Source organism: Callospermophilus lateralis, chromosome 20 (assembly GCF_048772815.1).
Source record: "Callospermophilus lateralis isolate mCalLat2 chromosome 20, mCalLat2.hap1, whole genome shotgun sequence".
NCBI lineage: Eukaryota > Metazoa > Chordata > Mammalia > Rodentia > Sciuridae > Callospermophilus > Callospermophilus lateralis.
In genome coordinates this window covers 75,415-100,169 of record NC_135324.1, presented here as the reverse complement: position 1 = coordinate 100,169, position 24,755 = coordinate 75,415, and the positions used below count along the sequence as shown (strand labels likewise).

At 42.2% G+C, this 24,755-nt stretch overlaps 2 protein-coding genes across 2 annotated transcripts in view; one reads left to right on the top strand and one right to left on the bottom strand.

The window, feature by feature from the left end:
- The window catches only part of LOC143638420 (uncharacterized), a 254,715-nt gene that overhangs the window by 206,947 nt on the left and 23,013 nt on the right, over window positions 1-24,755 (top strand). Inside the window, exon 2 of the mRNA XM_077106268.1 lies at window positions 20,980-21,096. Within this exon, the coding sequence (XP_076962383.1) occupies window positions 21,094-21,096 (3 nt within the window). The 5' untranslated portion in view covers window positions 20,980-21,093. The remainder of the gene's footprint in view (window positions 1-20,979; window positions 21,097-24,755) is intronic.
- Window positions 811-1,764, bottom strand: LOC143385690 (vomeronasal type-1 receptor 53-like). The gene has a single exon (XM_076841256.2). It carries the CDS (start codon window positions 1,762-1,764, stop codon window positions 811-813), a length of 954 nt encoding a protein of 317 aa, XP_076697371.2.

Sequence of the window (24,755 nt, the reverse complement as noted above, 5' to 3'; positions counted from 1 at the left end):
CATTATTGCACCACCACCCACGACAGCACTCCCTTCCTAACTGAATAGAGGTTCTCCACGTACCAAGGGACAGCTCCCCACTGCCCCCTGCCTTGGTCTCTGGGACGCCCTTGTGTTCCTGCTCTGTCACTCTGCCCACTCCAACTCCGACCATCTTTAAGTACATTTATACAATGTTTATTCTTTTGTGACTAAACCAGCTTCACTGAGTAGAACTTGAGGACTCAGCTATGCAGCCCCGTGTTCCAGAATATTCTTCCATTTTAAGGCCATTGCATATTGTTTACATATTCTTATGGTTGTAGGTGTTGATTTGTTTCTATGTTTGAATATTTAAAGCATGGTTTTAGGAGCAGTGATGTAGAGATGACTGTTTGACTAACTGCATGTAGAATGTGTGTGTCGGCACCTATGAGTGTGTATTGTGTGTGTGCTGGATCATGTGAGGTTTCATGGTAGAATATGTTTACAAGTGTAGTTTGGAAAAATACAGATAATGGAGACAATGCAATATTCGAGAAGCATTGGAACTGTTGTGTATCTAAAAAGAGTTTGAAATAACCCAGGTTATGACAAGTGACATCCAACACACAGGCCCCTATTAAGGATCCAGTGAGAAACATGACATCCCTGTAATATCTTGGAGAGGCACATGGTTTGGCTCTCTTTGATGTAATTGTCATCCACACATGTCCAAGTGGATGGTTTAACAGAGGGAGCGAGACTTTGCATTGCATTTAAACAAAAGACTACGCACTCTGTCATGATAAATCAGTCCAAATTCAGCGCAGTTTCTCACCTTAACAGAACTTATCCACCACTGGCTACTGAAACGTTTACTGTCTTCTCCCACATATATCTGAAAATACTAATTATACGTTTTTCAGTACAAATAAACACCAAAGGGCTGAACGAGGCATAGCTATGGGTCACGAGGATCTGGATACAGTAAAATACTGGATCATCTTTCAGTGTGATTCTTGCATAGGAGACAACGCTGTCCAAGATGGACATGACCACGAAGCAACTCATGAGCAGGAAGATTGTCTGGGTGGCCCTCAGTTCTGGGGATGATACTGGAGACAGGCTGGTGCTGTGGAGATGCCGGGACTGCCTCTTGTGCCTGCACAGGAGAGCCACCATGTATCCACTGGAGAGGGCCATGATTCCTATAAAGGAGGCTTCCCTGAAGGTCAGCAGGATGGACAAGCTGTGCCGGAGGAAGAAGGTCATGGGAATGAAGGAGCAGGATTCTGTGACGTACATAAAGTTGTCTGAGGTCCAGTTGGGGGTAGCAGTAATGGAGATGAAGAGGTGACTACTGAAGGATGAGTAGATGACCCACAGGAAGAGAAGGAAACACAGGTTGTGACGTGAGGATTTATGTTTGAACTTTGCCAAGCAGGAGCTCCTGGGGCTGAGGGTGATGGCTTGGAGGACACTCAGCAGGCAGGTGGCACAGATGGAGAAGCCCCTCATCAACCTGTACAGGTAGATGAGCAATTTACACGTCAGGTCATCCCACCTGCCCCCCTGAGGAATAAAAATGTCCGAAGCTATGAACCCATTGATGAGCAGAATTACCAGGTGGATCAGGACCAGGAGACCAATGGGCAGGTCAGTGGGCTTAGGTCTGTGCCCAGTAATGTGCAAGGAGATGTGGACGAGAAGAAGAAGGGCATTGGCCATGACCCCAACGCCAGTCACGGTGTACACAGTGTTTCTTATGTGAATATTACTGTACAGTCTATTAGCTTTGTTCATCTTACGGGGGAAAGAAAAATATGGTGACCAGAGTAACACACAAATATATATATATTTTTTTTGGCAAATCTGACCTCCTTCATCAATCTCAAATGAACACCACTTCCATGAAGAAAAAAGAAGATTCGTCCAACTGTATTTTTATTCCACATGAAAACTCAGTTCTGGTGTGGGGCACAGTGGTGTCCACCTGAAATCCCAGTGACCCAAGATGCTGAGGCAGGAGGATCACAAGAATGAAGCCAGTCTGGACGTCTTAGTGAGACCCTGTTTCAAAATACAAAGTCAAAAGGTCCAGGTGTAACTTGGTGCTGGTACACTGACCCACCAAGCAGCCCCCAGCACAAAATTAAAAAAAAATAAAACTAGGTTCTATTGACACTCTGGAGAACACATCTCCACGCACCACCTTATCTCAACACCTTCCAATCTTACTGGGACCTCCACAGCAGCATACATATTGATTCTTCAGTTTTTTTGTACATTAAGAATTTTCAGCCAGGTGCCGTGGTACACTCATGTAATCCCAGTGGCTCGGGAGGCTGAGATGGGACAATGGCAAGTTCAATGCTGATGTCAGGAAATGAGCAAGGACCTAAGCAACTTCCTGAGACCCTGTTGTCTCAAAATAAAAATTAAAAAGTGCCAGGGATGTTTTAAAAATGGGGTCATGTCACAGCTCAAAAGAATATATTTCCTTCCTATTACCTCATGTCTGAGGTTGTCTGGGGCAAGACAGAAACTTACTTGATTTTCCATTTCCTGATCTTGTCTGTCAGGTGCATAATAGGAGGTCTACAAATTGGGCCAAATTTCAGGGGGGTTGAATGCAAGAAAATGGAAGTGAGACCCTCCCAAACTTGAGTGTCCACAGACTAAACCTGCATGGAGTTACTTCATGTCAGCACCATGTTAACTCTGGCTTATTTCCCACCAGACCAAATATTTGTAATATATAAACAATATTGGTGTGAACTCTGATGTCGGATTGCTTGAAGTTGCAATTCAGAGCTACCATTTATGGTAGCTTCTTCTTAAGCACCCAAGGATGCTGAGGTCCAGTCATCTCAGCTGTCCACAAAAAGATTCCTGTTATGTGGATCCTGCAGAGACTATGTGGGAAAAAGTAAAGTGTGCCTACCAACCTTGGAAGTGTTCATGGCACATAATGAACTCTCTAGAAACGTTGGTTTCTAATTTTATTATCATAAAGTTCTTTGTGCATGTGACTTGAGAGAATCAATGCAGTTTTTAAATACAGATCAGCTGTGTCCCTGCCTGAAAAGAAAGAGTAGAAAGAAATTACTGCAGGACATGGGGGTGCACGCCTGTAATCCCAGCAGTCAGAAGCCTGAGGCAGGAGGATGTGATTTGAAAGCCAGCCTCAGCCACTTACACAGGCTCTGAGCAACTCAGCGAGAACCTGTGTCTAAAGAAAATATATAAATAGGGTGGAGATGTGGCTCAGTGGTTAATTGCTCCTGTGTGCAAACTCTGCTAAAAAAAAAAAAGTAAAAAGAAAATAGAAAAACCAACATAGTAGAACATTTGCACAATCCTGTTCTGAGAACTCGAAATTTCATATCTGTCTTTGGAATTCTCTGAGGTGGCTACACATGTCACATTGTTGTTAATCCTCTAGCCAGGGTAACTAGTCTATGTTAGATCATTCTGGAGAAATTACCAAGAGCATAGTTATTTTTTTTCCTTTTTAAGACTTTATAACTAGACTTGGTGCTGTTTTAAAACAGAGTTGGTGTTTCAGGGTTTTAATTAAAGGACAGGTGTCCTGCCCATTCCTGAAAGATGAGCTCTAAGATGTCATCTCTATTACAAGTTCAAGGTGACATTTTTATAGAATCAAATGCCCAAGACTAAAATTTATGCTGGAGAATTTGTTGAATGATCTGCTGGAACAACATTTTTTGGAGAGTGTGTGCAATGCTTTTTAAGTTTTGTAGATGAGTAAGAACATGCAGTGTTTGTCTAAAAGAGAAATTCTCTACACCATTAGGGAAAAAGTGCTTCTTTTCCCAGATGTAGTTATGAGGAAAAATAAAGTTTTATTTTTTCACTAATTCACTATATTCATGTTTGCTACCATGACAAGCCCAGAAATGACACTAGGAAGATCTTCCACAAGGCACACATGAACACAGGCACAGATATTATTCCCTTACATCTTGATACATAAAATTACATACATCTGTTCTTACACAACTGTTTCATGTAGGTAAAATATATACTGATGAAGCTTTAAAGAATAACTTAAACATCTATGTTTAACTATAATCGTTTATGTACAACATTTTAAAATAAAAAAATTAAATTTTAGTTCTAAAATGGTGTTCTCTTATACCATTTGTGTGAAATGGAGACTTTGCTTTTATTGTGTTTAATTCATGTTAAAACATGTGCAAGGCAAGCACACAGCACTGTAAAACCCTTTCAGTAGCATGTTTAAATCACCTGCAAATCAGAGAATTCAAGGAATGATTTTCAGTCTTACTTTCAAACTATGTAGTCGTGCAAACAGGAAAGTTTGGGAAAAATAGGGATGAGAGGAAGTCATGAGTTTTCAAAAATATTCATAAATTAAGACCCCAGTTCATTGTTGCTTTAAAATGACCAGAAAGTCTTATTTGCCTGAAGGCAAAACTGCATAGTAGCAGCATAAAAAAAATGAGTCTCCTTTCTCCAGAGCATGAAGGAGAGTGAGCAAACACTTTCAACAACAGAAACAGTGTAGACCCAGGAGAATTACATATTTCTGAATCTATCCAGCTGTGACCAAAGAGTTTATTTTTCCTACGAAGAATTGAACCCAGGAGTCCTCAACCAGTGATACACAGTCCAAGCCCCACCCCTCGTTTTTATTTTGAGACAGGGTCTCATAAGTTGCCCAGGGCCTGAGATTGGCTTTGAATTCACAATCCTCCTGCCTCAGCCTCCGAGACCCTGGGATTCCTGTACCCATCCTCCATCTAAATTTCAGATCGAAGCATAATGTATCAGCAAATCATACATCCAATACAGAATACTGATTGACTTAAATATCATACAATATGTAAGTGATATTTTAAAGTATGTAGCTACATCTGTGTTAACAGCTCATTGACATTAGAGTGAGTTCTGGTGAATATGAACCCTTTATAAAAATGAGATAAAAGAAATTGTCCAGCGTGTCCTCTCCCAGCCATCACACCTACCACTCACACCTGTCTAGCACAGAAGAGCCCAGAGGCTCAAGACCAGGATGAAACTTTCTGCTTCTCTGCAGGGTAATGAAGGGGCCTCCTAACCTGTGGCTCTTAGCAATGTGATGGTATTTGGTTAACACACTGTTCACAGCAAACTACATTAGAAAGACTGCACCTTTCATAGAGAGGGACATAAGTCACAGGGGAAGTAACATGGCCCAGGTGCAGTGGTGCACACCTGTAATCCCAGCAGTTTGGGAGGCTGAGACAGAAGGATCACAAGTTTGAGGCCAGCCTCAGCAACTTAAAGAGGCCCTAATCACCTTAGGGAGATCCTGTCTCTAAATAAAATGTGAAAAGTTCTGGGGTTGTGGTTCAGGGGTCAAGCACTCCTGGGTTTCATCCCTGGTACCAAAATAATAATACTAGCAGCAGCAAAGGAGCACACTTTGATTCATGGTTGCTACGTAGTTCAACTTTACCATGATTCCCATGGCTAAAGTAAGATGGACAAGTGAAATCTGGGAGGGGAACTCATGCTGCTTTAAATGGGTTTGAATCTCAGGAAAAATTGGGCAGGAAGTTCTTCTCTGTGACAGAGATGTAACTGGGAAACTCTGAAGAGCACTAGGGAGAAACAGTTTGCACATCAGGGAGGGCACAGCCACACACAGCCAGGTGCCCTGCTGGGTGCAGAGTCACTGTGACTTATATAAGCCACAGGATCAAGGAGGAGAAAATCCTGGAGAATGAATGGCAGCTATTTCCAGAAAATAAGGCTGAAAATAATCCATTTTTTTCAGTAAATTGGAAGGACTTAAATACAGCTCAGGGTTCACACTTACAGATAGACCCTAAGAATATTTTAAAGTCCGTATTCAGAATCATTAAAAAAAAATTAGCCTTCTAACAACAACAGGGAACAGCAAATTAGATTCATCACAGACACTAAGCTGTCATCACTGGGAAACCCAAACTTACCTACAGGAGGATCTGTTGCCCTGATGACATGAGGCAAGTCCAGTTTGCTTTAGGAAGAAGAAAAGAAGATAGATTCAATTTTTTTCTGAAAGTGCATTTGCATGAAATAGGACCTGAAAATACACACCAGAACAAAATGATTTTAGGATGTGGGGAAAAGGCACACTAATACACTGCTGGTGGACTGCAAATTGGTGCCGCCAATCTGGAAAGCAGTATGGGAATCCTTGGAAATCTGGGAATGGAACCACCATTTGACTCATCTATCCCTGTCCTCAGTCTATACCCAAAGGACTTAAAAACAGCACACTTTAGGGACACAGCCACATCAGTGTTTATAGCAGCACAATTCACAATAGCTAAACTGTGGAGCCAAACTAGATGCCCTTCAGTGGATGAATGGATTTAAAAATGTGGCATATATAATCAAAGGCCTTTCAGACACTTTCATTATTAGGGAAAGGGAAAAAAGAATTTTTAAGTGACTAATGAAAAGAAAGAAGATTAATGGACACAAATATTCTTCTTATCTATCTATAGATGATAATGTTACCTTGTCATTGGGGAAGGAAAAGGACACCACAATCACATTCACTGGTCTTTTCCTGGGAAGGTGACACAGGACCACTGTCCTCTCACTTGAAATTTGCTCATGAGCAGAGCACACACAATGGAGTGGCACCATTCACTTCTAAATTGTGAGATTAAATGTAGTACAGCAAAGATTGCATGAGAAACTTCAATAGAAGCCTGTGGCCATGTGAGGTTGTCCTCATTACCTTCTGGGTTATATAAAATTATGGTTTTTAATTCCTCAAAGTCTAGTAGTCACAGGTCAGTAATATTCTATTTGTTCAGGAAGGTGAGAGAAGGAAACCTGAGTATATTTAGTATAAAGCATACAGGCGACTTATTACATCCCTGATTATTGGTTTAGGAGTAAATAGCATATCAAACATGGAAATGCATATATAACATGAGCACTGCTGTAGTTGCTAGAAGAAAATTAAATATAAACCTGAGATAATTAGCACTTCCAATTGAAAATAGCACCTAACTTTCTGTGTCACAAAGGGTGACACAACCTAGGAAGATCTCCTTCCTCACATTTCACAGAGCACCTCAGTCTTCTTAAATATAGGGGTGAGAGCTGGGTGTCACAAGCTACCAAAAACCTCACTCCTAGACCCAGTTTGCCCCTTGCAACCTCCTCCTACAGGACCCAGGTACTCACTCACTATCTCTGTGGAACGGAGAGGCACCTACCTGGATGGATGCAGGGCACTTGGTGCACCTGAGCATAACCTGCATGGGTCTAAGGAAAGGGTGCTGTGAGCTCATCTTTCTGCAGCCTGCAATCTTAGTGTCTCTATTAAGGTGACAAGATCTCACTGGGGAGCATAGAACTATGGAGTCCCCAGTGGAACATTTTGCTTGTCCCCTTAATTTGATTCTATTCTGGATAACAACCATCTGGGGAAAGGTGCTCAAAATTTCCAATGAGTTCCCTTGACAAAAAAAAGTACATCCTAATCTTGTAGACAACTCCAAGTTCTCTTACTTGGATTTAAAGTTCAAATTAATCCATACCCTTTGCACATGTTGTGATGCCTGGATTCTGGGGGTGAGAGGTCCCTAGATCCTCCTGAGGCTCTGAAGATCCTCTCCCTGTGAAATCTGATGGACGCCCTCTTCCCCCAATCCATTTTCACGTGGACCACCTGGTTTGCTGACATTGCTGCTCATGTACTCCATGATTTCCATACAGAAAATTCCAGGATTCACACTGCACCACATGAAAGTCCTCTTGAAACAAAACAAAACAAAAAACAGAGGCAGATCTGGAGGCTTGGGTTGAGGAAGTAGCAGGCAGGTGGCACCTACCTGCAGGTAAAACAGAGTCTGCGCTGGAATCCACTCTGTTGGGAATCTGAGTGATCATCCTCATCATCAATGGAGACAGGAAAAAGGCTCACTCTGTCTCTGGAGAGAACAATCAAAATGTTTGTTCATTTCTTATGTGATTTTTAAAAAAATTTTTTTAAAGTTGGACACAATACCATCTTTATTTTCTTTGTTTATTTTTATGGGGTGCTGAGGATCAAACCCAGGGCCTTGCACATGCTAGGTGAGCGCTCTACCATTGAGCCACAACCCCAGTCCTGTTTCTTATGTAATTTATACAAAATTAAATAAAGATCTATGAGACCTGGAAAAAAATGGAAGCCAATGACCCGCAAACCTAAAATAAACACAAGAATTTAAAGTAAATCTTTTGATGTTCCAGGTATTGGAATTAGATGATAATGCTCTAAAAAGACCCAGCCTCAGCAACTCGGTGAGGCCCTGAGCAACTCAGCGAGACCCTGTCTCTAAATAAAATACAAAACAGACTGGGGTAAGGGCTCAGGGGTTGAGTGCCCCTGGGTTCAATCCCTAGTACAGAAAAAAATCACATTTACTGGACTGGATAGATTGGAAACTGTAGAAGAAAGCTTCTGGGAACTGCAAAACAGGTTACTATGTATTCATAGTCAGGGTAAGAAATTCAAATTAAAGTTTTAGGACTGTGGATGTAGGTTGGTGGTCAAGTCTGGGCTTAGCATGATCAGGCCCTGGGTTCAATCCCCAGCATCTAAAAGTGTATATATATAAAAAAAAAGATTTAGAACATGAAGTGATCTGAAGTATATTATACATAAGCACTCTAATCTATGGATATTTAAAAAGCTGAAATGAGGGCTGGGGTTGTGGCTCAGCAGTAGAGCACTTGCCTAGCATGTTCAAGCCCTGGGTTCAATCCTCAGCACCACATAAAAATAAATAAATAAAATAAAGGTATTATGTCCAACTACAATTAAAAAAATAAATATTATTTTTTTAAATTTATAAATGACAGTAGAATGCATTACAATTCTTAGTACACATATAGAGCACAATTTTTCATATTTCTGGTTGTATACAAAGTATATTCACACCAAATTGTGTCTTCATACATGTACTTTGGATAATGATGTCCATCGCATTCCACCATCTTTTCTAACTCCCTGCCCCCTCTGCCCTATCTAGAGTTCATCTATTCCTTCCATGCTCCCCCTCCCTACCCCACTATGAGTCAGCCTCCTTATATCAGAGAAAACGTTTGGCATTTGTTTTTTGGGGATTAACTAAGTTCACTTGGCATTATATTCTCTAACTCCATCCATTTACCTGCAATTGCCATGATTTTATTCTCTTTTATTGCTGAGTCATATTCCATTGTGTTTATATGCCACATTTTTTTTATCCATTCATCCACTGAAAGGCATCTGGGATGGCTCCACAGTTTAGCTATTGTAAATTGTGTTGCTGCAAACACTGATGTGGCTGTGTCCCTGCAGTGTCCTGTTTTTAAGTCCTTTGGGTATAGACTGAGGAGTGGGATAGCTGGGTCAAATGGTGGTTCCATTCCCAGATTTCCAAGGAATCTCCATACTGCTTTCCATATTGGCTGCACCAATTTGCAGTCCCACCAGCAGTGTATGAGTGTTTCTTTTTACCCACGTCCTCGCCAACAATTATTGTAGTTTCTCTTTGTAACAGCTGCCATTCTGACTGGAGTGAGATGATATCTTAGAGTGGTTTTCACTTGCATTTCCTAATTGCAAGAGATGATGAGAATTTTTTTCATATAGTTGTTGATTGATTGTATGTCCTCTTCTGAGAAGTGTCTGTTCAGGACCTTGGCCCATTTTTTGACCGGGTTATTTGGTTTTTTGGTGCTTAGGTTTTTGAGTTCTTTATATACCCTAGAGATTAGTGCTCTATCTGATGTGTGAGGGAAAAGATTTGCTCCCAAGATGTAGGGTTTCTGTTCACCTCACAGATTGTGTATTTTGCTGAGAAAAAAACGTTTTAGTTGGATTCTATCCCATTTTCTGATTCTTGGTTTTAATTCTTGCACTATAGGGTCTTATTAAGGAAGTTGGGACCTCATCCCACATGATGGAGGTTAGAGCCTACTTTTTCTTTTATTAGATGCAGGGTCTCTGGTTTTATTCCCAAATCTTTGATCCATTAAAAGAAAACTGAAATTTTAATAAAAAGTGGGGAAGGGAGATATTCACAGAAAATAATGGCCTACATTTTTTCAACCCCAACAAGACACATCAACTAAAAATTTCTACGAATTCCAAGACAAAACATAGATGACACATTGTAGCAAAAGTGCTGTCATGGTTTAGATGTGAGCTGTCCCGAAAAAGCTCATGAATGACACAATACAAAAGGTTTATAGTTGAAATGATCAGGTTTCGCACAGCCTTAACCCAACCAGTGGATTAACGTACTGACAGGGATAACGTGGGCAGAGCTCTGGACAGGTGGTGTGTGGCTAGAGGAGTTGGGCACTAGGGGCGGCCTTCATGGGTCTATCTTGTCGAGGTGAGGATCTCTATATCTGTGTGTGTGTGTGTCTCTCCCCCATCTCTGCTTCATGGTGACCATGTCCTGACAATGTTTCTGCCATGATGTCCTGCCTCACTTCAGGCATTTTCTGATCAACCTTTTGCCTTTGTCACACATGAGCTTTGGAGGGATCCCTCCCATCCAAACCACAGCACTAGTGAAATTCCTGAATTTTCATTGTGTGTGTGTGTGTGTGTGTGTGTGTGTGTGTGTGTGTTTCTGCCCATTTTTTCATCCAAAGTACCCAGTAGTGATCGCAGATCTGGTGTCAGAAACCTAGAATTCGTGTGGGTTCAGATGATCTCACCAGAAGAACAGGATTTCTGTTAGAACTGGGCTCTGCGTCTGCTGAGGTTTTTGGCTTTTCTTGCAATTAGAGAAATGCAAAGAAACAGCCAGAGGATACCGCATGGCTTGGCCTCCAGTTCTCAGACTCTGAGAAGGAATAGCTCTTCCACCCACAGGCTGCTCCTGTCCTGACTTCCTTTGAGCCATGACACTATTGTGTGTCTCAAAAAGTTTTTTTTTCCTTTTCATGCTTTTCATGCTTTTTGGATTTATGGAGTTTTGTTGATCTATGGATTTATAGCTGCAATTACATTTGTCCTGAGGCTGCAGGGAGCTAATGCCTGTGACAGGGGACCCGTGACAGCATCTGACTCTGCCATTTCCTTTCAACAGCATTGAGGGGACAGGAGATAAGGTTTCTAGCTCTAACTAGGAAGTTTCTCCTATAGAAAAAAGTCTTCCACTGGCTTTCAGGTAAAGCTCCTCTGAAAACACAGTTCCCTTCCCTCCTCAATCTTTCCCTCTTTCTCACGAAGGTGCGGGCAGGGCTGCATCCCCTGGGCCATGCTGAAACCCAGTCCTGAGCCTCTGTCCACAGAGGACTCCAAAACGCTATCCCTCCTGGTTTTATGATGCTGTACATTTTATTTTCTTAAACCAAATTAAAGAAATTTTGTATGTCATAAGATGATAGAAGGGAATCCTAGTTATTTCATTTTCTATGATTTTTAAAAGACATCTTCAAATATTATATATCCAGTTTATGTTGTTTTAACGAACTTTGGGGATCAAAATTTCACAATTGCTCAACTATGCAATCAGCCTAGTTGCCCTTCAACAGATGAATGGATAAAGAAAATGTGATACACACACACACACACACACACACACACACACACACACGGAGATTGGGGAGGGAAAAATAAAATTCTATTGGATTAGATAAAGGGAAATTATGTGAAGTGAGGGGGATGGTATAGGAAAGAGAGTAAACTGAATGGGACACATTTTTTATGTTCATATATAACTACAGACCAGGGTAACTCCACATCATGTACAACTAAAAGACTGGGATCCTAATCAGAATAAGTTACACTCCATGTATGTACAATGTGTCAAAATACTCTAGTGTCATGGAACACACAGAAATGCAAATACTGAAAATACTCGAATTATCAGGGCAAAAACCAAGAGGGAATTTTGGTGATCTTGAGAGAGGAAAGATGTCTTAGAATTATACTGAAAGTACAATCAGAAACCACTTTTAAAATTTTTTTATTTTTTATTTTATTTTCTTGGTACGGAGAATTGAACCTATGGGCACTTCACCACTGATCCACATGCCCAGCTCTTCTTTATATTTTATTGAGAGACAGGGTCTCACACTGAGTTGCTTCAGGCCTCACTAAGTTGCCAAGGCTGGTTTGAAACTCGCCATCCTCCTTCACCAGCCTCCTGAGCTGCTGGGATGACAGGCATGAACCACTGCACCAGCAAGAACAGAAAATTTGGTAAAGAGTACCTCATCAAATTTATAAGAATTTTCTCTTCAAACACCATAAAGAATGTGAAAACAGTCTCTAGATTGAAGCATTCCAAAACCTATGCAGACATCAATATAATATTATTTTGCTAATTAATGTTTTCCAAAGGTTATTGATATTCTCTGTGCAAATACCCTCATCTCTGAAATCTGGGGGATCTTAGAGTATGTCTCCACTTGCTGCTCAGGTGACACAATCTGAGGCTAACAGGGACCCTAAGAACTCTGCAGCCGTGTGTTCCTGCAAGAGCCCTGCAGGGGGCGCCCTTCCCACACACTTCCCCCTTCTCCTGCAGGATTTTTTAATTGGAGGAGGAATGATGGGGTCTGACTCTCATTCATGCTTTCACTGCAAGCGAGGATACAGAACAACTCCAAAGCTGAAACCAAGGCTCTTGGGAGACCCATTCATCACAGGGGCCATTTGTGGGGAGTCACTCTGAATGACCCACGCCTTCCAGTCCTGAAGCAAGAGGCTCTGACCAATGACATGGGCAGTGTCCCAGCTCATGAAGTCAAAGACATGTCTTCAGACGTAGACGCATCACCCATGGGGGTGGAGCCACACTCACCTATTCTTCTGTAATCCTACTCCTTTGCCCCATTTGGGATAGAATGTTCCATGGAAACTACCTTTGTGTGTCCCCTTCTCTTGCTCTGCCCTTGGGTGTGGCCTTCCTAGATATCAGTCAACCTGCTGACACAGACATCAGGAAGCTAGACTCAGCCCCCTGAAACCTGACCCCTGACCTCATTTGAATGGCTTCTTTTCAATAAAAGGGTTCAGCCTGTGTGTGTGTGTGTGTGTGTGTGTGTGTGTGTGTGTGTGTTTGTGTGTGTGTTTTCTGAACCTCCTACAGGATCAGATGGCTGTAACTTGAGGAGGAATTTGCTTATCACAGAAACAAAGCCATCCATGTTCCTGGAATGGCCCCAAAAATCCTTCTTCTTGTTCCTGACTATATAATTACAAGAAATAAATAAATGTATACACAAGGATCTTCACCCTCATCACATGACGTCACATGCAAGCATGCACGCGTGCACTCCTAGTTAAAAACAAATTGAAATGGATCCAAAATATCTTAAGAACCATGTGGTTACATAAAGTTAATCAATTCTACTGTATTAATAACAGGTTATGCCCTTATCTACAGAAATATCCAAGGACTTTAACTATATTTTTATTGATATTTCTTTTCTTTTTTTTAAAAAAAATATTTTTTTAAGTTGTTGATGGGCCTTTACTTTTTTGATTTATTTGTATGCGGTGCCAAGAGTCGAACCCAGTGCCTCATGCATGCCAGCAAGCGTGCTACCACTGAGCCCCAACACCAGCCCTCATTGATATTGCTTTTTATCAAGGTACAAAGATTTTAAAGTTTTTAGAAATTATTTCAAAGTATAACCAGGAAAAATTCTAAAAGGAATTTCAACAGAGGAGAAGCACACATTGGAGGTCCTAAGAAGAAAGAAATCATCTTTGGGTAAACCAACATCTTTATATTCTAGATTTTAATGATAAAAATATTTTCCTAAATAGAAATATTTTTATATTATCAATTAGACAGATAATATAGAGATGTAAAAAAAAGATTTATATGTACTGGATTGACTAAAAGTTTTAACTCATTAACTCAAGGATATTTCAGGCTATTTCCCTGATTTTACTCTCTATGCTGATACTGAGCTAATATTTTTGTTCATATTTTGACATGATAAAGACCTATTAAAATATTAAGTTTAATTCCTTTAAGCAAGGTCTTTATTGCCTAATGATTCTTATTCTTTAAGGCAAGGATTAATTTTGGTGAATAAATTGACATCCTTGATAAAACACTAAATACATTAAACTGCTGACTTAGATTCTAATTTTTTCAATTCTCCTTGGAGACTAAATTTGATTGAATCAAAGAGTTTCCATTCTTGCATATTTTGTTTGTTGAATCATTTTGAGATCTGGGAATTTTATTAGGACTGAGGTTCTCCAAATTAAAGTTGTACGTTAGTTTTAAGCAATAAAAGTTGCAAACCTTGTTGAAAAATTATGGACATGATGGAAGTTCTCTGACTGGACCTATTATCCATAAAAATATGGTAGGATTTATATAATGCTTAATGACTTTTTTTTTAAAAGACAATCGAGAGACACCTATTTAAAGGATAATATTCTGAGACATAAAGATATTTTGAGACCTTCTCTCAGAAAGAGATTAGGATTCCTTTTAAATTGTTAGGATGGGTCAACTAGTATATATATTGGGAAATTACAATAATCAATACAAGGTAAATCTGATCATTTAAATACATGTACTACTATCTATAACTTAAACTGATTATACTATGACTTATGACAAGTCTTTATTCAATTTTATTAAATAAAGAAAAGGGGGAACACAGGACCCCAGAGGCACACACTAGATATTACAAAATATTTAATTTTTTCTCTTAATTGTAATATTGAAAATCTCAGGGGATATAGCTCAGTTGTTAGGGTGTTTTGCTCACATGCACAAGGCCCTGGGTTCAATTCCCAGCACCACCATAAAAAAAATTCGAGATTGCTGCTGAATTTACTGAATTATGTTCACTGCTGCTGGATATGATTAAGTAAATTAAATTAGATTTGAAAACAGAGAATTTAAACCTGTCATCATGAAAATGACTGAAAAACCTGACACAGGAAGGTAAATCTTCCAACTGCAGAGTTTACAACCACGCAGCTTCATGAGCTTATCAGGTAAGCAAAAATTATGAAGAGACTTCTATGGACCCATTTCTCAGATCTATTTTTTTAATTTGTTTTTTGGTTGCAGATGGAAAAAATACCTTTATTTTGTTTATTTTCTCATGTAGTGCTGAGGCTTAAACCCAGGGCCTTGCACGTGCTTGGCGAGCGCTCCACAACCGAGCCACCGCCCCAGCCCTCAGATCCATTTTTAATGTACATTGTAGTGTGGACTGGAAAGTCCACCCATGAAACTAGATTAATCCTACCGACTGTAGTGGTCAGTTATATGTTGATCCTATGGCAAACAGGTTGTCTGGGATTATATTTGAGGAATAGTCACCATATGAGAAACCTAAACCAGACAATCATGCTGGCCCTTAGAAATTAAGACTCCTTATCTGGACCATTGTCCAAAGAGAAAGATTGTTGAAATAGAATTTTTTCTCTACAGGCCAGTTATTTACATAAGGTATCCACCAATGTAGGGTTGCCCTGATCATTCTACAATAGAAATTGTCACGTTTCCTAAGTATTATTTCTGAGTATTCCTAAGTATTATGCAAATGTCTAGTCAGTACCATACAAGAGTTCTAGAAATAGTGGATGCATTTAGGCTAGTCTCCTAGAATGGACAAGAACAATTACAGGAGGATGCCTGTCACCTGGAAGTTTATTGGTAATACCCTAACCCTCAGTGAGATGGCACCCAAAAGGATGTTAGGATGTTTGTCTTCTGCCTTCAGAAAATCTACATCACTGACAGACCTAACAGACTCCTTAAATGTGAGAATTAAGAGAAAGGATGATGACTATCCTGTCGCCCGTATGAATACAACTCATCTTAGTTATTGCCAGCTGATATTTCAGAGCTACACTCTGCTGAAGTTAAGGTTCAGGTCTGAAACAGGTGCATGCCAATTAACCAGACCTAGGCCAGCTCCTGGTCTCATATCTTTGAAGTGACTACTTTAAATATTATTCCTTGCTTCCATGATACAGTCTCTATGGCTCTGTTTCAAACTTACAACATAGAGATTCTCTTAACGTCGGACTTAAATTACTTCCAAGAGCTTTCATAGTCAGATAAATGCTGATGGAAAAATTAGAACTGAGTTAAAATGCTCTAAAAGGCCACTGTGATAAATATTGTGACTGAGCCCTCTGCTCCATGGTTTGTGGAAAGGTTGAAGCATCATGCCAAATGAAAATGTCCATATTAACATTGCCAAGTGCAAGGCTCCCCAATAAAATCGAGAAAAGATGAAGTATCTTCTGATAAGTGTTTGGCAGAATAACAACAACAACAACAACAACCTGGATCTTCCAAGTTGGTTATGTCCCAGAGATAGTATGTTTTCTACTAATGCCTTCTGTGTTTCAATAGCAGATCATGATGACCTTGGAGCAAGAATCCAGGGACTGAAAGATACAATTTCCCAATCGCCTTCAAATATTAAGGAAGAGGAAATATGTGGGGAGCCACTCTGAATGACCCCCCGCCTTCCAGTACTGAAGCAAGAGGCTCTGAGGGATCACTACATCAACCCCTGAAATTCTCTCTCTCTCTCTGTGTCTCTCTCTCTTTCTCTCTCTCTGTCTCTCTTTCTGTGAACCCTTAAGGTAATTGGAGCCATCACAGAACCCAAAGAAAAAGGTATCTGTGTCTCTTGTGTGGTTATTTTGTGCAGCCCAGTTCCCCTGGAGTGAGCCTGAGTGTTTTAGTGAGAGGAACCATCAGCCAGTGATGCAGCCATGATCCCTGTCCAGCTTTCTGACTCTTCAAGCCTGTATGTAGGGTGAGCTTCACCCACACCATGTTGAAGTTGTTAGATTTATATCTGCCCTTTTACATTCTATTTTCTTATGTCTTTTTTTGAGGAGGGTGGTGACTGGGGATTGAACGCAGGGGCACTCAACCACTGAGCCCCAGCCCCAGCCCTATTTTGTAATTTATTTAGAGACAGGTTCTCACCAAATTGCTTAGGACCTCACCATAGCTGAGGCTGGCTTTGAACTCACGGTCCTCCTGCCTCAGGCTCACAAGCTGCTGTGTCTTGAAGTGTGCACCACCATTCCCGGACCTCTGAACTACATACCCTGAACTACATTTCTATTGCAAGTTTTATTTTGAGACAGAGTGAAGCTAAATTGCAGAGGCTGCTCTAGCAGGTTACTGATCTGTATTTGTTGTTGTTTGTTTTGTTTTGCTGTTTGTTAATGAAGGTTTCTGATTTTTTTTTTTTTTAGAGAATGAACTCATTATAGAGCTGGGACCTCCTGAGAAACTGAGGCAGTGAAAAGACCCCCTTGAACCCTTGATTTTTGCAATCACATCAGAAAGTTTTCAGACATTTTGCCCTGTAACAGGCATGAACTTCTTGAAGGGGAAGGGGACATTCTCAAGGGCGAGAGTGGGTCCTCTCAGAAAGCAGAGTTTTCTAGTTTTATTGGAGTCCCCAGGAAGTTTCCAGAGAGTCCTGCGCAGGTGCAGTTTTTGAATTTTGACAGCAGGGTGACATCATACTTTCAAGTCTCAAGGGTCATGGCAACTCTATGTCACCTTGGCCCACGCTGAGCCATTCTAATTGGATTCTTATCCAAAGAATTATCCTTTCTTCCCAAATCTGGTCTGTGGAAAGAGTCACAAAGTCTGTCCCTGCATAGTCACTTGGGTTCCTCTTAGGGGGTTTCCTGCCTGCATTTCTCATGCAGATCACAGGTAGTCGGCTGAGGAATGTGACATCTCCTGTCCACTTAGTCCAGGCAGAGTTGCAGGTAAATTGCTTTTTGGAAAAGAATGCATGTGCAGGTCAGCACAGTGGGCCTATTTTACAGGATTATTCTCTTAACCATCTGTTCCCACCATTGTTGTGTGAGTCCTCTAAAAGACTAAGAGACACAGGTACAGAATAAGCACAGCTTTTGCAGACAGTGTTACAGGATGGAACATCTGGGCGAGCAGGCAAGTTGCAGTCAGCATACTATCCTCTGGTTCACAAGGTCCCTGCTTCCCACCCCAGTTCCTATTTGGCAAAGTACTACGGGGTGCACCAACTTCCAGATTCTCACCTGGGTTTCACTGTGTCCCACTGGGCTGCTTAAAGAAGCATGCTGCGCGGCAGAGGGGCACATGCCTGAAATCCCAGTGGTTTGGGAGGTTAATGCAGGAAAACTTCAAGTTTGAAGCCAGCCTCTGCAGCTTAGGGAGGCCATAAGGAACTTAGCCAGAACCTGTGTAAAAGTAAAGAAGAGCTGGAAGTTTGACTCAGTGGTTAGGCAGTGCTCAGTTAAATCCCTGGTATCAAAACCCCCACATATTTGTATATAAAGCAATACACCCTTAGTTGTCCCCAACTCCTTTGTCTTTTTGTGCCAGGAAAGTCTTCTTGGATTGAGTGCATCTTGGACCTAGACACTTTTGACTTTACCTAAATCAACACTGTTTCTTTCTCTCTTGGTCAGGGTGACCCCTCCCCTACCACCTGTGTGTCCAGGGTGGTTCAGGTGCATGGACTCGGGATCTGCCACATCCACAGTCTGAGGCTGTACACATGACTCTCCATTTTGCTCTCCTTGCTCTCAGGCTGCCTTTTTTATGTTTCAATTGTACATTTAAGGCAAAATACTATATTCTCATACCCAGCCACGTTTGGTATTTTATTTAGAATCACGCTCTCATTGAGTTGCTTAGCACCTCATTTTTGCTGATGGCTAGATTCGAAATAGCAATCCTCCTGTCTCGGCCTCCTGAGACTCTGGGATTACAGGCATGATCAATTATGCTTGATCTCACCCTCTGATTTGTCACCTTCTTCATTGGATTGATAGTAGGTTGGAGTCACCATCTGGAGTTATTCTCTCAGGCCCATTACAGTTGTGCTCACACCCACCTTCTCTGAACCACAATAAAAGGGATGCTCAGTGGCAAAGTGCCCCTGCCCTCCATTCAGTCTCTACCGTGGGGGACAATAAAGGCACCTGGAATTCAATTCTCAGCCCTGGGCAGCTATGTGTCCACTTTTTCCACACTTGTGGGAATAGGACTATCTACACAATAGCCCCCCTTGGCCATGGGCAATATTGTTAGGTAGAATGAACTTGGGCCAGTGAGCAGGATGTGATAGACTTCACAATGCCCAACTGAAGAGTAGAGAATAAAATTGTACTTAATTTCCAAGAGGGAGATAGACATGACAGGCAGTATTGGCCCCAAGTGGCAATTTTTTATGGTTTATATGCAGGGTTAATGGGTCCAGCTGAGCAGTGTTTTCATTTCTTTCTGGTTGGACTATCAGTTGAAACCCAGGATGCTGAGAGTGGTGGGTCAGCTACTGGGGGTATATTGCTTCCTAGGGCTTGTGGCTTTTCTTGAAAACCTTGACATGGAAAGAATACACTGGAGGGGGACTTCCTCCTGACAAAGTGAGGTCAGTCTTTGCAATAGAGCAACATGTGTCAAGGGGGCAAGTGAGAGTAAGCTCACAGACATGTTATAAGACCACAGATGCCTGAAGCTTAAATCCTACAGATAATACTAAATCCTAGAGACAATATCCCCTATCCATACATGCCTATGATTACCCTTTCTATAAAATCTCAAAGTCCTTGTCAGAATCTGAAGACAGGGTAAGGACAGGGTTTCCTTGTCTTCCTGGTGTAGCTGCACTGGTCAAAGTTTCTTTTCTGCTTTGCATCAGAACTTTTCTGTTTGGTTTTGGGTGAACACCTGACCAGACCTGTGGGGTCACCAGAGTCACATCTCTGCAGAAGACTTCCTAACAGTCAAAGTAGAACATCTACACTAAGCACAAAGCACCCATTTTATTTCCACAGCCCATTGTTGCCCTAGATGATTGACTTCCTTCCTCCCCCACCCTTTCTGCTGGGGAGGGAGCCTTGGGCATCAGAGCCAACCCCAGTTGTTTCCTTTGATAGATCAGGAGCCTCCTCAAAGCAACAGAGGCCAGGAGGTGAGGAGAATTACTAAATAGTTTTCAAATTGTTTTCATTTTTAGATATTATATATGGGTCATATATATGATATCTTTAAAAAGTGTTTCAAAAATTTGGAGACCGTGTCTTTCTAAGTCACTTGAGGTCGCATCAGCTGGGGGAAAAATAAATAAATATATATATATATATATATATATATATATATATATATATATATATATAATATATATTATATATACTATAAATTATATATAATATATAGTGTATATAATATTCTGATTAGATGTACTGGATGTGAGAAAAAAATATATATTATATACATATTTTATATGTATAAAAATATACATATTATATATAATATATTATATAAAATATCTATTTTATATATATAGAATATATTATATAAAATACATATTTTATATATAAAATATATAATATATTATATATATTTTATAAAATATATATGATATATATTTTATATATACAAAAATATATAAAATATATGTTATATATATAATATATAATAAAATATCATTCTTCCTTTTTTAAGGTACTGGGGAATAAACCCAACGGGGCTTGACCCCGACCTCTGAGCTCCATCCCCCCCTTTTCATTTTATTTTAAGGGAGGGTGTCACTGTTTGCAGATGCAGACCTGACCTTGGGCTCCTCCAGCCTCAGCCTCCTGGAGAAGCTGTGCTTTGTTCTCCTGTTGAGGTTAAACCCAGGGCCTCCCCATGCTCGGAAAGCACTCTATGGCTGAAGCCTAGCTCAGCGCCCGGTGTCACCCCTGTCCCGGGGGCTAAGCCAAGGCTTCCCACCTGGATTCATTCCCAGCACAGCCGCCAAGCTCCTCCTGAAAGGGCTGGGGCCAAGAATCTGTCACTCTACCCAATTTCAGCCAGTGATTGGATGATGGTAGCTGTCAGTCACGATCCAGAGACGGGCCTGGAGGCCATCCATCCGGGTCGTTGTGGGGGAACTGTCCAATCAGTGCGCAGAGGGAGGGGAAGGGCGGGCTTCCGCACTCTCGCGGACTTTTCTTCCCCACTGACTGGGCTACTCCTTCTCCAGGCCCCGTGTTCTCTGCTGCAGGGACCCAGGTGACTCCGCGCTGCCCGTGTTCCCGGGGATCTCCGGTGCCCGGAGGTTCCTCCAGAGGACGCCAGGTCACCAGAGAAGCCAAAAATGGTGAGTTTGCAGAAGGTAGGCGATCAGCACCTGCCTTGGGGCCCAGCGCTCTGGTGAGCTGCTGAGTGGCGCGCGGAGTCTCTGCTGTCGGGAGGCCCTGGGCCCCGTCCCCTGGCCCTGGGTTTGGAAGGGTGCCTCAGGTCCCAGGTGTCCCCTTTGCTCCCTACCGGTGGCCCGCACTCACTTTTCCCGACGTGTAGGAAGCAGGGCCACAAATGCACCTTCCTTCTCCCAGTGGAGCTCCACCTGGTGGCGGTCCTCCAAATTGCAGGCGCCTCCTGCCTTCTAAAATGCCCCCTCCCTCCACCTCACAGCTCAGCCAGACAGTCATTCTTCCCAATGGACACCGTCTGCTAATTGTCCTTATCACTTAGTGAAATACTGGAAAGAATCAATCAATCTAAGTTCCCCTCTCCCTTCCCCCCTCCCTTCCCCCCTCCCTTCCCCCTTTCCCTTCCTCCCTCTCTTCCCCCCTCTCTTCCCCCCTCCCTTCCTCCCTCCTTCCCCCCTCCCTTCCCCTCTCCCTTCCCCCCTCCCTTCCCCCTCTCCCTTCCCCCCTCCCTTCCTCCCTCCCTTCCCCCCTCCCTTCCTCCCTCCCTTCCTCCCTCCTTCCCCTCTCCCTTCCCCCCTCCCTTCCTCTCTCCTTTCCTCTCTCCCTTCCTCCCTTCCATGTGTTTTGGAAGCTGGGCTGGCTTCCAACTTGTCATCCTCCTGCTTCAGCCTGCCAGCATATCTGGGATTACAAGCTTGTGCCAATGTCCCTGGCGAGAAGAACACTTTTGAAAGCATTTGTTTTCTATTTGTGAATATTATCCTTGAGGGGAAAGAATGATCACTTAACACTTCCTGTGTTTGGTCAAAATAATTGCTTCAAAGGGAATCAGGGGGTTGTTTATAGATCCCAGGGATATGGAATCCTGGGCTACATCACTAGAGTACAACTGCTCCCTTTTCTGAGAGTCCATGATGTAGAGTCACACCAGTCCTGTAGTTAGGTAAGCACACAGGGTAATAATGATGTAGGGACAAAGGAGGCAAGGCACTGAAGGTAGCTGGAAACAGTTTTATCTGGCTGCAGCCAGTCTCAGAGGGCACTGTTTTTGCTATAATCAATCCATCCATCCCCTGAACCCTGAGTTCAGGTGGTTCCAGAATTTTATACCCAGCATGTAAGGGGAGGGGCTCAGAAGTTCACATTGTAATACCGGGACCTCCAAAGAACTCTCAGACCACACAGTCTCATTCCAGTTAAGCCTTTATTGCTGGCCAGTGGCAGACACTCTGGTCTCGAAAGAATGAGATGGTCAGAGTGGTGCCCCTGCCTTCAGTTGGCTCCATATTTAAGCACAAAAACCAGAAAAGGGAAGTTTGGGGGTTCAGGCAACCTAAGCAAGCCTGAAAGTTGTGGTCAGGTAGTCTCCAGTTGGCCCCATAGATCACTCTGTGTTCTTGGGGAATTTTCATGAACAAAAGTATACAAACGGCCCCAGTCATGACCTTTTTGAGTGTCATGGCTGAGTTCACAAAGTGGAGTCACCATAGTCAAGTTGTCACATCACACACATAAAAGCAGGTTTTTCTTTCTCTGTTCTGGCCAAGTTAACCCTTCAAGGACAGCACCTGAGGAGGGGAGAGCTTCTTCTCCCCTTTCTTTCCTCCCCCACCAGCTGTTACCATGGAGCCCGGTTGTTGATTTTTCTGTGAAGCCCTGCTCAAGGCCAGAGGCCTTGTTTGCACATTTCTACAAACTACTATACTGGATACAAGTGTGTAAAAAACTAGTAAGGGGGAGTCCAGCACCTGGAGTGCTGATTTCTTCCAGACTAGCAGCCCAGTAAAATAGGACAAAACAAAAATAGGAAGTTTATCTACACTGCACTTTTTTGTGGACACTCTTTTGTTGACAGTCCTAAAATTAGCCATGGTGATGATTTCTGGAGAAACCCAGTTAAAATTTTCTGTGACAAAAGGGGATGCCACTATAATAATGTCTGATTCCTTGACTGTCCTTCATCCCCAGCTCTTTTCAGTATGATTTTCAGAAAGGATCTGGCTGTGGTGCCCAGCCTGGCCTGAAAATTGTGATCCTCCTATCTCAGCTTCCCAATCTGTTTGTATTAAAGGCATTGACAACCCCAGCTACAGAAAATAGTTCATTTTAACCCCAAAATTAATTACCATACTAAGGAACATGGATTCAAGTTACCCTGAATGATGTGTGTGTCCCTCCCTGGAAGAGATTACATCACTTCTTTTTTTCTTTCTTTCTTTCTTCTTCTTTCCTCTTTCTTTTCTTTTCTTTTTTTTTTCCTTTTTAATATACCAGGGACTGAACCCAGGGGGACTTAAACACTGAGCCACATGCCAAGTCCTTTTTATATTGTATTTTCAGACATAATGTCACTAAGTTGCTGATGGTCTCACTAAGTTGCTGAGTCTGGCTTTGAATTTAGGAATCCTCCTATCTTAGCCTTTCAAGCTGCTGGGATTAGAGTTGTGTGCCACTGTGCCTGGCCTCCATGAACTTTTATAATTGCATTGGTAGGAACATCAGATTGGTGTGGTACAGGAAAAAAAATAAAGAAAATTTCTTCTGTAGGTCTGTTATTGCATTCTGAGCTTTGGTCGATTTTGGAGACGTCTGGTAAGGTTAGTGATATATTCTGAGAACTTTTGAGATTGTGGTCTGATACAGAAATTAAGTGATTGGCTATTAAAGGGTTTAAGATAGCCCGAGATAATGTTTGCTCTCCATACAGAACCCTGCCTTTCCACCCTCATGGTGGTCTAGTTAGCCAAAGTCAAGTACTCTGAAGGTTCTTTGATGTAGATGCAACTGTATAGAGAACTTGAGTTCACAGCTGTAAAAATCTTGTGCTTTTTCTTTTATCTTCCTTAGGTGTAGGCACCATGTCTGATATCTTGGGCAGAGGTTCCCTTTGGACCCCTCCCAGAGTCCCATGTCCTTGGCCACTATCCTCTCCTGGAGCTGCCACAGAGTGCCCACAGCTGCCCTGTGCCTTGCAGGGTGAACAGAATTTCAGGCCCTGGGTCAGCTCCTCCCAGAGGACTGCCTGTGGTGTGGGGTGCAGCCTCTCAGAGAAGCTGCTGGGGGCCCTGGGCTGAGGAAACTCCTAGAAAAGGCCTCATCTAAACAGCTACTTCCTTGGGACCTTGTTGTCCCCAAGCTCTGTTCCCATTCCTTGGAGACAGGTGGACAGTCAGCCTGTGGATGCTGGTGCTCAGGGGCCAGGTCAGCAGTGACTCCTGCCCTTTTAGTCTCTCACAGTGTGAAGGAGTGAAAACTCTCCCAGAGCATAAGGACCACCCACCCCAGTGCAGAGCTGTGCAGACCTGAAATCCTCATAGACTGGAGTCATGGTCCAGGTGCCTGGAAGGGTGATCCTGGATGCTTTTCATGAGTACGACCAGGAGGTAGCATGTTCCGCATTCAGGGACCTTCCCTGCCCCTGGAGCCTGACACATCTGTGCTCCCTCAGCACCAAAGCTTTCTGTGTATCACTTTGAAATGATGTGCTCACTTATCTGAGGCCCAGGTTTATTTATTCAGAGCCAAATGGGATGGACAAGAGAGAGGTGGATTTTCAAAAGTCTAGTTACATTTCCATTGTTAAAAATCCCAACTTACAGCCAGATAC

What these genes read in the sequence shown, in the direction of transcription:
- LOC143385690 (XM_076841256.2), bottom strand. Translation starts at nt 1,764, where the DNA reads ATGAACAAAGCTAATAGACTGTACAGTAATATTCACATAAGAAACACT.